The following is a 12,753-nucleotide window of genomic DNA, read 5'->3' as shown; positions in this document are numbered from 1 at the left end:
TGTTGATGACACCTTTCTTATGTAAATATTGCATAATGTAGTAGCCTGTTCCATTCTGTCTTTCATCTTAAATCTTATCCACTTTGTCTATCAGAATATTACAGGCTAGACTGTGCTCTACTCTATAAAATGTATTTTGGAAAAGGAGATTCCTTTTGATTTTCATTACCTCACTATAAGGGATATTCTATTAGCAGCGTTAATTTTCCACTGATAATCGATTTGTGGGGTGCTATCCTGTTAGCCCTGTTGCGACTTGCTTATTCCCCGAAACTGGCACTTACCCACAAAGGATAGCATCAGCAGACCTGTTTTTGCAGCCATAACTCATGGGTCCAGGAACTTCTCCCATATCCCATTTGTCATAGAGCAGTAGGTAGCTTAACTCATGGCACAAATGGGCTACAATAGAAATAGCAGTGTTTGTCTGATTTTGCCATGTAGTTAACTACAGTCGGCAAAAGGATACCCTCCTATGTGTATAATTTCCAAATGGATCTTTTGCCATTTATTTTTTTCCCTTTTTATCTAGCAGATCACCTTACCACCTCAAATGCCGTCTTTCACCGGGTCGGATTTAATAATTTAGCCTACAGTTAATAGAAACCTCTTACTTGATAATACCGTATGTGTCTGTATGCTGCTCAAGTTTTATTCTTGACACAGAACTGGCCTTTGTTCGCCACATTCATTGTGTCTAAATCCTGTCTTATGCATCTAATAACACCTCCAAAATGTGTATATATCTCACACAAGACGCTACCAGAGTTTTCATTTTATACTCTAGTAATCTCTTGCATCTCTCAAACTATCACTATGTCCTTCTTACCAGTCTTTCCATAATCCGACTTCTAACTCTAAAATCAATTCTAAACAAAGCAGCTGGACAATGGGTGTTATTCTGATTCACTCGGAAAGGCACAATCACTCTAAGGGACAAAACCATATGCACTGTGTGGGGGGTGTACTGATATCTATATTGCAGTGTAAAAATAAAGCAGCCAGTATTTACCCTGCACAGAAACCATAAAACACCCAAATCTAACTCTCTCTGCATCAGCCCCACCTGCAGTGCATATGGTTTTGTCCATTAGAGAGTGATTGTGCTTTTCCGAGTGAATCAGAATAACCCCCTATATTGCTCAGTCTACTTGTGCTTCATTGCCAGCCTATACAGAACCTAATATAATGTATTTCAACAATGACCTAAAATGCCATTTAGAATACACTATTAACATACAGTATATTTTATTTTGCCTCTTTATTATACCCCTTTTACACCAAAACGCCGGGTCATACCCGGCTTTTTGTACCCAACTTCAACCCAGGTGCGACGCAGTGTTTGTTACCTTTTACACCGGCGTTTGTTACCTTTTACACACACAAACACACACCCCCCCTGGCGGAGGCGGTTCCTGAGCCGCCACTTGGAGATGACATCACCGCACCAGGCCCCGGACTGCCGCACTGGGGGCAAGTCCAGCACAAACGTAAGCTGCTGGGCTGCCCCCTGTGCAAGGTGAATGGATGCCGCACACAGGCACCCATTCACTTCCTCCGCTGCTGTCTGCAGAGTACAGCAATTTTACATAATTTCACTAAAATGCTCAGAAAATGTCTGAATATCGCTGTGTGTAGGCTACCCAGCGATGTAAATGTGCAGCCCTGCGGGTCTGTATCTGGCACCGATTAATAACATACATGCAGGTTATTATTCAAACGGGGCCATCGTTCTCACCGAAGAACACTGGCCCTGACAGGTCGCTCAGCACACATTGCTGGCACACACATCGATGTGTGCTGAGTGATCATGATGAGCGATCAGAATGCTCAGTGGGTTGCTACATGTGTAGAGCCCATTAGTTGGCACTATTTCTAGAAATGCTAAGCTGAGTTTATTAAAACAATGTACACTTAAGCTTTAAAGCATTTAAAAAAAAATGTATATAGAGAACCGTTTCGCTTGTTTAAATAGTTAAGTAGAAAAGTGTTCCCATCAGATGTGCAGATTTTTATCTGTGTTTTGCTTGGTAATTTCAGGTCCAGGGCTTGGAATGGATGGTTTCACTTTATAACAACAACTTAAATGGAATCCTTGCTGATGAAATGGGTCTTGGGAAGACAATTCAGACTATTGCACTCATAACCTATCTCATGGAGCACAAAAGACTTAATGGCCCCTATCTTATTATTGTTCCACTCTCGTAAGTAGCACATTCATTTTCCTTACTGCATTGTTTCAAAATGTTTTACGTTACTTAGCATATAATAGGATGAGCTTAATTGTTAAACATCTTTGGGGAGTTAGTTGAAGCAACTTTTGAAAAACATTTGTCTTAATTGACTGGATTTTGGCCTCCTTTTATTCTTCTGTTTTGTAGTATATTTTTCTTGGTGTTTGAAATACAGATCATTTAAAAATGATTGTTTTAGGAATCCAAACAAGTCATCTCTCACTGGGCCAGTGACCTGCTGATATCCATCAATTATATGGGTTTTTAACAAATATTAGCACATGCAAAAAGATATGAAGCTGCAGAATAACTTATTTTTATATGTATTTAAGTGTGTTCTGTTCTTATGTATTTAAGTGTGTAGTTTATTTTATAGTTCAAGTAACAGTATTTAGAAATAGCTTCTATACCTACAGAAGTGCTTTAGTTGTACTATACTTTTGTTCTCAAATTTACGGACCTGAAGAAAAAACTTTTTACGCCTTCAGATTTCTATTGTGGTAATTGCAGAACATCCTGTGATCCTTTTTATCTTGTGTCATATTTATTTTTAAAAAAGTTCTTACATTTTCCCGATTTTGCCTTCCTACTTCTAAATATATTGCTTGTTCCTCCCTAGGACATTGTCCAACTGGCAGTATGAGTTTGATAAATGGGCTCCGTCCGTGGTGAAAATCGCTTACAAGGTTTGTAGTGTTTGTGTAGAGCTTTAGAAACGTTGCTGTCTGTGTACCTTTCTTTTCATGTTCTTCTCCCAATACCCTAAAGAACATTACTGTGTGTGCTGCAATGCAAGCAAATCAGTCTAAAGCGACCGCAATAAACACTAATTACTTTCAGATGAAAAAAGCTGCACAAAATGGTTCATCATCACATCCAATATATTTGATGGGAGCAATAATAGTTATGCTTCTTGCATGCCGTTTTGTGTGATGGGTTGATTGGATTTATGTTTGGAAAGGGCCACCTGGTTCCCTTAATGTCACAGCTGAGCATCTTTGAGAAGCGTCATGACTTTGGTTTATAGCTTATGGCCTGTTTACAAAGTTTTGTGACAGTTGTCGAGCAACCAAAATATTGTACGTTTTTTTTTTTTTTTTTATCGATTAGAACCTCAGTTTTAACTTTAAAATACAAACATTGTATAGAAAAATGTTTGTTCATCAGCAGTTCTTTTTAGAGGCTTTTTTATTGAACTTTGCATATTTGGTTATGCACACATCATGCTAAGGATACACAGTGGGTAAAGCATTGGAATAAAAGGATACCATGTGAATTGTATTCTCAGAGATCATTAAATGTAGATATATTAAGATATGTTTTTGCACAGATGCATCCTTATACATGTACTTTCAATACACCACTCAGCGGTAGGTGCCCTGTGTGAATGAGCTGACTGGTCCCATACAACTAGCGGCAGGTTTTTTTTTTTTTGGGGGGGGGGGGGGGGGATCTATGCCAATTGCTAACAGAATCTCACAGGACCCCTGGGGTGCCAAGAGGGACTGTTTGGCACGACTGCTGTAAATATGCTACAAAAAGTCAATAGAAGCAGCTTCAAAAGGTCTGCTTATTTTAATACTCCTTTATTTATTTTCTAATATTGTTTTTATGGGGAATTATTTTTTTCAGCGTTAGTTTTTTTATATTATATATAATAATGGTTAAAATGTATGTTATGTTTAAAAGGACTTGGTGAACCACAAGGGCCATTATGCCTGGACCACAAAGGCCATTATGCCACAGAAATATTTCAGGCATACTACAATACAGTATGTACAGTAGGTGTGCGCCAGTGGTGCTTCCAGCACTGGCACGCACCTACATACTGTAGACCCCCACAACCACCTCTCCCATCCCCCAGGCACTCCCCGCCGCCGATCATCACTTGCCGCTACTGTCGTCAATCATGATCACTTCCGTCTACCGATCCCCTGGAGGTTCAGGGGCTCTCGGAAACACTCAGCTGTTCGTGTGTTCGGACGCCTGAACACAGGAGTGCCCGAACACCTGAGTACACTCCCCGCCACCTCTGCCAGGCGCTCTCCTCCTCCCTGCCCCCCCTGAGTGGACCCGAACTTTCCAGAGGGGCTAGTGGTGCTACTTCTGGCTGCAGTGCCACTACCTACAGAAGGTTGTGGCTGCAGCTTGAGTGTTGGGTTTTCCTGGGGCAGGATAAACCCAGGAAAACCCACCCCTCAAGGGGTTAAAAGTCCACATGCACCTGTAGTACACCTCTACAAAAAAAATATTTAAATAAAGACAGGACAAAAAATGTTTTAATAATTTATCACCCAACACCTCCTGGAGGCAGGCGTTTTTTAAGATCCTCTTTCGTTGTTACCTGAAGGCCATCAGTCCCCCTTCACCCCCTCGGGCTTGCAGTATCTTTTATTTTTGTCCGGTGGCAGCTGACTGTATGTAAACTAGTCTGCCTAGCCATTGCAGTCCTGCATCTTTAGATTATTCTCCTGTAAACACTCCCATCCTCCCCTTGATAAAATAAGTCCTTTTCCATGTGGTAACTGTCCCTGTTGCTCACAACATCGTCCCTCTGTGTGCATATCATCATTGTGGCCCCTGATGTTTTTTGAAGGCTCAAATATCTATGTACTTAGAACCAAGTTTATGAGTTACAAACTTTTGCCCACTGCATTAGAACTAGAATACATCAACTTTTATTCCACAGTTGGCCAGTGATAAAAAACAGACACTTTATCACTTCACCAAGCTTAATAAATCTACCCTTCAATTCCATGGTAGACACTAGATGCCTTCGCTTATGCTACTTATTGTCAGTTGTTGGCTGTAAGATTTGTTTGCACTGTTTTCTGTGTAATATTGTTACGGTCTCCTTTCCTAATTTATACTCTTCCACTGTGGACAGTGGCAAAACTCATTGTGTCACCAATGTGACCGAGAATAAAATAATTTAAGGGTAATGATCCTGTGTGATTTGAGGTTTTTGTGTAGGATTTTTCAAATAAATGTTTTTTTAATACATTATGGGGGGAATTCAATCTTTCCTGCGCATCCTGCTAGGCGCCTATGCAAATGGACGTCTATCAGAGCAATTCAAATGTGGCACTGATCAGTTGCCTTTTAGCATTTGTTGCACCTGAAAGCGTCTGCATGTTTCAATGCACATGGGCGTCTAAACACCTGGGTTTGGGCTCCGAAACCACCGACTTCAAAAGCATTTTCTTTCTCTAACATCCTATGGGACACTGGGTTTAATACTATGGGGATAGAGATCCTCCACAGGAGAGACAGGCACATTTGGAGCAGAAAATAATTTATTTCCCCCCAATGCATTGTTTGGGAAACCTAAATAAGAACAAGGACATTGTTATTATGGATGGTCTTCGGTCAGGTAAACAGAAATATGCATATATAAAAGGTTCATGTCAATTATGCTGTATAATTTGGAAAAGAGAAACATATCAGTGAATTTTGTAAATAAGAAAGCCTACGGTCTAAAATCTTAGTTTTATAAATCTGACCCTTTAACACTACCAGAAAATCAATGGTGTGATTTCTAGCCCTGTCTCGTACTTTTAGGGAACACCTGCTATGAGACGCTCTCTGGTCCCTCAACTCCGCAGTGGGAAATTTAATGTCCTCTTGACAACCTATGAGTACATTATAAAAGACAAGCACATCCTTGCAAAGGTATTTTTGCTTTTTCTCTATTGTTATTAACTGAATGTCATTGTTATAACTAAAACAAGACCATAGATTGCGTTATCGTTCCTCACTCTTATTTAGACTTTGTATTACACCTGTTCCGATTGTGTTATTGCATGTATTAATGCCACTGGTATCAAACCACTGCAGTGCAGGTTTACCACTGCTGGCCAGAAAGATTTAGTTCTGCTATGAAATGTATAATCCTTCCCAAGTATATTTCCTTCAGCCAGCAGTCTGTTTACTCCTAGTCAGATATTTGATGCTTTTCACGTTGGTAATTGCTGCCCTAGTCTATCCCACCATGTGATCAGTGGGAGCAATGTACTGCAGTGAGCAGGGGCGGCTGGCAGATGGAAATTGCAGCATTCTGAAGCTCCTAATGGCTCTTTCCTGTTGTTGTTTACACTTTGCCCGCTGCCACCACCTTGTTTTTGGTTAGGTCTGTTCTGGGTTATAATCTCATTAATGTACGAATCTGCATTCGGGAGGATTTACTGATGCATTAAAATGATTTTATTTGAAGTTGTTGGCAAGTCCTTAGAGAATCTGGCAAAAGAACTACATCCTGGGAAGGTTGGCTGGGTAGCTGTCCAAATTATTCATGTGCAAACGCTTCGTGCAAATTGCAGATAAAGTTATTTATTGTTATTGAAGTAAGTCTTCTGTTCTTCTAACAGAGTTGGTATATTTGGCACTCTAGATAATAAGAACATACAATAAAATGGACTGCCTCTTCAGTAACATTACCATTGCTTAGATGACACACATTTGGCAAATAAACTCTGTTCCAGCAGCTTATTTGGAAAAATGAAACGTTTTGTTGTGTATAATAAATTACAGAAATTTGTCGTGGTTAAAAAAAATGACATTTTTTTTTTCAACAAACGTTCTGAACAATGGTGGCTATTTATAATGGATGAGCAGAAAGGATGTGATGCCAGTGGAAAGCACTTTTCGAACATGGCAGCCGTACAGGTTTTTTCTTTTACCTATAGAGGTTTTCAGGAATGTATGTAAATGCACTAACCTATGTAAGACGTGTCATTGTTTTAGATACGATGGAAGTATATGATTGTGGATGAAGGGCATCGGATGAAAAATCATCACTGCAAGTTAACTCAAGTCTTGAACACGCATTATGTGGCCCCACGTAGAATACTGCTAACAGGAACTCCGCTCCAGAACAAATTGCCGGAGCTCTGGGCTTTGCTGAATTTCCTTCTGCCTACCATATTCAAGAGCTGCAGCACGTTTGAGCAATGGTTCAATGCTCCATTTGCCATGACCGGAGAGCGGGTAATGTTTCAATGTCTGATAACCAGTAAAACAAAAAAATCAACACAGAAATTTCTAAATTGGTATAACAATTCAAGGTATAATTTGATTTGACATTTCTAGCACTATACTGAGCAAAAGCACATTTTTGTAAATACTAGACTGCATGTTAACTTTAATCATATACTCATTATATTTAATCATTTTCATTTACATTCCATAGACCCAGTTCATTTACAAACCAGATGCCAGCATCTCTCATATTTTAACCCAAAAGTTTGCTGACTTTGTGCAATATCTGTCCCTTGCATATTTTCATTATTTCTTAACTTTTTAACCCTTTAAGTGCCAACATGTTCAAAATATTCGCTAAAATGCTAGCATTGATCACATTAGTTATATAAATGAAAATAAAAGATTTGTAAAAAAAAATATTATTTCCTCTATAAGGTAAACATTACAGGTCATTATGATGAATAAAAAGGTGTGCTTGGCAATTTTGACACCAATTTTGAAAAATTCACTTGGCACTCAAAGGGTTAGGTTAGTTCGGTACTTGTTTCCTAGCACGGCCACAACGATCATGATCGTGGTCATCGGGGGTAAAATCGGGGCCATCGCGGGCATCGCATGCACTAAAAAATCGGGTGCGATGGGCCAGACGCGATGCCCGCGATTTCCCCATAGAGACCAATGTTAAATGCCTCAATTTACCCGCGATGACCACGATTTCCCATAGGAAACAATGTGAAATGGCTCAATTTAACCAAATTATCATAGGAACAATGGTAAATGGCCCAAAAACACCCCTGAACATTGAAATGTCCTCCCAAAAGTAGTTTACGCCACCCCGCGATCAACGTGAACCCGAAGCGTGGCGAGCGCAGCGAGCCCGCGAGGGGCGTCGGTACGCGTCCTCCGACCTTTTCATACCCCCACTATCCACGTCGGCGTGGAGTTGAGAATAGAATAGTGTGGCGAGCCCGAAGCGTGGCGAGCGGACGCGGATACCTGTGAAGCCCGCGAAGGGACGCGTTTACCTGTGAAGGTATCCGCGTCCCCTGGGGGGACATGTCAATGTTCAGGGGTGTTTTTTGGGGTTTCTGGCCCATTTACCATTGTTCCCTATGATGATTTGGGTAAATTGACCCATTTAACATTGTTTCCTATGGGAAATCGCGGTCATCGGGGGTAAAGTTAGCCATTTAACATTGTTCCCTATGGGGAAATCGCGGCCATCGCGTGTGGACCATTTAAGCATTTTTGGCCGCATACGACCCGACCAACGCGATTTTCACTGTTTTCAATGCATTTCAATGGAAAAATCGTGGGCATCGCGTCGGTCGCGTCGCAGGCCACTAAAAATTACACCCGATGGCCGCGATTGTGGCCGTGCTAGGAAACAAGTACCGTTAGTTCTAAACAAAATGCGAGGATAACGTGACAACTTTGAACTTGATATTAAATTCAGTTTTTGCCCATCGCAGTCCTCTGATTAACTAGCAGATATGTTATGGCAGTAGGTGCTCTTGTTCTAGCAAGTTGAATACTTCACTGATTTTTTTTTTTCTTCTATAATATATCAGATTGTATTCTAAAGCTGTGGACACATGGTGCAATTTGCGTTATCGATTTTGACTATATAGTCATCTCTTAGCATATAGTGCAAATCGCGCCACTCTATACAGCACCTGATTTTGTTGTGATTGTGATGCGCAGCCCTGTGGCATCTGAATCGAATGTAGAAATACTGTAGACTGTGCGGAACTACTATCTCTGAACGAGGGCCATGCTGCTCAATGCACCTGCCCTGCTGCAACATCCTTTCCTCTCTGCCAGCCAATACCAGCACCCTGCCGGCCACAGATATTGGCGGCAGCTGGATCAGCCAGTGTGTCCACAGCTTTAAACTAGGTGTGCATCTTCCAATAGTCGTGCAGTGTAAAAGTACACACTAAATGATTCACTTTATGGACCGCTGCTGCATGTAACACCACCACGTTGGTTGTGGAATCATCCCATTGGATGTGTAGCACATTCGAATAAAAATTATTATGGATAATCTATGTATAAATAATATTGGGTACTTGTGTAGTTTCACGGCGTCCCTTCCCTGCAGATCGCATCATATGCAAAGTGCATGCAAATAGTATGCAAATATCATATGCGATTTGCATACGAGTCTTCTGCGATGCAATTTAGCACACCCCCACTATCCACGTCAGCCCGAAGTGTGGCGAGCGCAGCGGTACGTGTCCTCCCGACTTGTTTATACCCCCACTTTCCACGTCGGTGTGGAGTTGATTTTCTGTAGTGTGGTGAGCCACCCAGCCCAAAGTGTGGCTAGCGCAGCGAGCCCTGCGAGGTGACATGGAAAAACAAGCCCGTGGCGGATACAGATTACTTGACGTGTATTCCGCTGCGCTCGCCACGCTTCAGGCTCGTTTTCAGTGTCCCCTCGCGGGGCTCGCTGTGCTTGCCACGCTTCAGGCTCTGTGGCTCGCTGCGCTCGCAACACTTTGGAAAATCGACTCCACGCTGAAGTGGAAAGTGGGGGTATGAACAGGTCGGGAGGAGGCGTACCGCGTCCCTTGCGGGGCTCGCCACGCTTTGGGCTGACGTGGATAGTGGGGGTGTGCCAAATCGCATTGCAGATCGAATCGTATGCAAATTGTATACGATTTGCATATGATCCGCTGGGAAGTGCCACCGTGAAACTATACAAGTACCTAATATTTTATTAGCAATATACGTGATTTCCATTTTCTGTAATGCATCCTTTACTAAAAGGACATTTCTCTGACACAGGACCATGGGGGATTGTAGGTTGCGGCTGGATTTGACACTTAAACTAAACTATAGCCTTCAATCCTAACCTCCTCACTACAACCCCATCTTCTTTAGGTGCCTAGCAGATTACAGCATGTTTTGTAAGGGCAGCTCCTGATTCAGATCAAACCAAGTTCTCTTCTCATGTAAGGGTGGGAGGAGCACTTGCAGCAATGAGAGTGCAGCCACTGACAGATAGGACAAAGCCTATAGCTGCTTAGCTTCAGCAGTGGTACAGTCCTGGTGGTTGTGTAGGTCTTTGGAAGGTGAAACTCCTGATCTAGTCTGGAACCTACAAATACATGAAAAATAAAATCTGTCTTCACAGAAAATGGATTATTTGGATTGGAAATTTTATACAATAGAGTTCCATTTAAGACTATGGGGGTTATTCAGACCTGATCGCTGTTGTGCGAATTCCCAAGCCAATAAATTATCGAACGGATATGTTTGCCTATGGCTAGTAGCGCGCATGCTCAAGGCCATACAGTGAAATCAACAATGGCTCTTTTTGCAATCTTCCAACTTGGCTGACAGGAAGCCAGCATTTTTTTCATTCTAGCACCCGCTATCTTTGAAAACCCATGCAGTTCCTCTTCCCTGTCTGGGGTGTCTCTGTCTGCTGGAGTGCTTCTAGCACAGTGTGGTCTGTATATCAGCACAGATATGCAAACCAGACCTGTGCTAGAAACACCACAGCAGACAACAACACCCCAGACAGGTAACAGAAACTGCATGCGTTTTCAAAGATAGCGGGCGCCAGAATAAACACTACACATCTCATCAAAAAGTATGTGCTGCACAGAGTTTTTGTTCTAGATTGCATCTCATTGCATTGCAAAACGTATGCAATGCGATCTAGTCCAAATTGCATACAATAATTGTACAGTGTATGGGCACATTCAGTCTCTGACTTAGTGAATTGTGTAGACCATTAGTGACAGGACCAGGCCAGGGCAGCTGCTGCTCCTGTTCCCCCTGTGTTTTTCTGAGTCACCTGCCCCTGGAGGTAACACTTCACAATCAGTGTCTGATCCACCTTCTAAGCCAAGGATATTTTGTGGGCTAAAAACTGTAAAGGTCCATACACACTGGACGATTTTGGACAGTGATGACCTCTTTTCCCTTTCCCCTGGCACGGTCAGCGGGGAGGGGGGGGGGGCTTTGCATAGCGCAGCGCTATGAAAAGCCATGCACAAAGCCGCTCATCTGCTGGTGATACCAGCAGGTGAGCAGCTTTCCCGGCGATGATGTGGGAGCGCGCATCACCCCTCATCGCTGGGCCGTACACACTGGGTGGCTTTGAGCTGAAAGCCACTCAAAAGACCAAGTTTGAGCGGCTTTCAGCTCAAAATCGCCCAGTGTGTATGGGCTTTAACAGCTCAAAGTAGAAATAAAAAACTGGTTGCAGCTCAAAGTGAAAGTACATTGCTGTGGTTTTGACAGGCTTTTAGCTAGTACTGTATAAAGAGAACAAATGTAGATGTTGGCTGCGTCATGTTGGAAACCATCAGATCTATCTATTGTTTATCGCCTCCATTCTATCGAACAGAATCTCAATTTTGAATGGTTGCTCCTCGAATTATTATTTTTGGTAGGTTTTCTAAATCTCCCTTCAGTCTCTTCCAAAAGAGAATTTTACTTGCTATCAGGCTAAATTTCAGGCAAAATCTGGTCTCCGTACTGGGGAATAGACTTTCCTTGCCCTACTACAAAACCATGTGGGACAGATCTAGAAGAACCTGGGATGTTCAGTCAAAAATGAACACTAACCGTTTTCTCACTGTCTGTGCTGCTTTCTATGTGCGACATATGAAATAGATAAATCATTACTATTGCATACAACTCCTTAACTACTATATGTGTTAATGTTTATTATAGAACGGTGACCTAAATGTTGTTCTATGCTACATTAGATCATAGATATGAATTACATTAGTTTCTTGTTTTTGTTTGTGCTGCTAGGTGGATTTAAATGAAGAAGAAACTATACTGATTATCCGCCGTCTGCATAAAGTTCTTCGTCCCTTCTTGTTGAGAAGGTTGAAGAAAGAAGTAGAGTCGCAGTTACCAGAAAAGGTGTGTAATGCTATTTATACTGCAGTCCTAGACCAATAAAGGCAAAGCTGAGAAGTTATTGCTCATGACCAAAGGTGACTTATGCAAAACTGGTTTTAGCAGCAAAATAACTGATACAAAAATGTATGTCATTTCCTTATTTCTGGAAAAAAAAGGTGATGATATTATTTTGTTTTGTTACTTGTTTTATGGCTTCTGTATAGTTTATTATAATTTTAGAAGTTATGCAAAACCAAAAATTGTACATATTTTCGATGTTTAACAACCTTATTTACCTCTCAATTATTTCAGGTTGAATATGTAATTAAATGTGATATGTCCTCGCTGCAAAAAGTTCTATATCGACACATGCAAGCAAAAGGAATTCTACTCACTGATGGGTCCGAAAAAGATAAAAAGGTATGTAGCGTACTGTTCCTAAAATGTTTGTGCCAGTGTGTTGAAGAATGTTCTCGCTTTTATGGGGGTGTACACTAAAACCCTGGGCTATATCAGATGTCATTAGGACGCTGGACACTAAAAAATACTGTTGCTCCCTCTATAGCTCGGGTAGCTGAATCTAAACTCAGTCGTGATTAAGGGCCTGTTGTCGGCGGGAGTTAGTTGTGGGATTCATTTGCAGTCATTTACCTGTTTTGGCATGCCT

At 41.6% G+C, this 12,753-nt stretch overlaps 1 protein-coding gene across 6 annotated transcripts in view; it reads left to right on the top strand.

Moving 5' to 3' along the window:
- SMARCA2 (SWI/SNF related BAF chromatin remodeling complex subunit ATPase 2) overlaps positions 1-12,753 on the top strand; it is a 182,481-nt gene that overhangs the window by 64,268 nt on the left and 105,460 nt on the right. For all 6 annotated transcript variants that reach the window (XM_083186032.1, XM_083186026.1, XM_083186027.1 and 3 more), the window contains 6 exons: positions 2,041-2,204; positions 2,854-2,920; positions 5,796-5,906; positions 6,978-7,220; positions 11,994-12,107; positions 12,399-12,506. In XM_083186032.1, coding sequence (XP_083042158.1) covers positions 2,041-2,204; positions 2,854-2,920; positions 5,796-5,906; positions 6,978-7,220; positions 11,994-12,107; positions 12,399-12,506 — 807 coding nt within the window. The remainder of the gene's footprint in view (positions 1-2,040; positions 2,205-2,853; positions 2,921-5,795; positions 5,907-6,977; positions 7,221-11,993; positions 12,108-12,398; positions 12,507-12,753) is intronic.

The sequence above is a fragment of the Crinia signifera genome, chromosome 1 (assembly GCF_055691185.1).
Source record: "Crinia signifera chromosome 1, ASM5569118v1, whole genome shotgun sequence".
Classification (NCBI taxonomy): Eukaryota; Metazoa; Chordata; class Amphibia; order Anura; family Myobatrachidae; genus Crinia; species Crinia signifera.
This window is presented reverse-complemented; position numbering and strand designations above follow the sequence as displayed.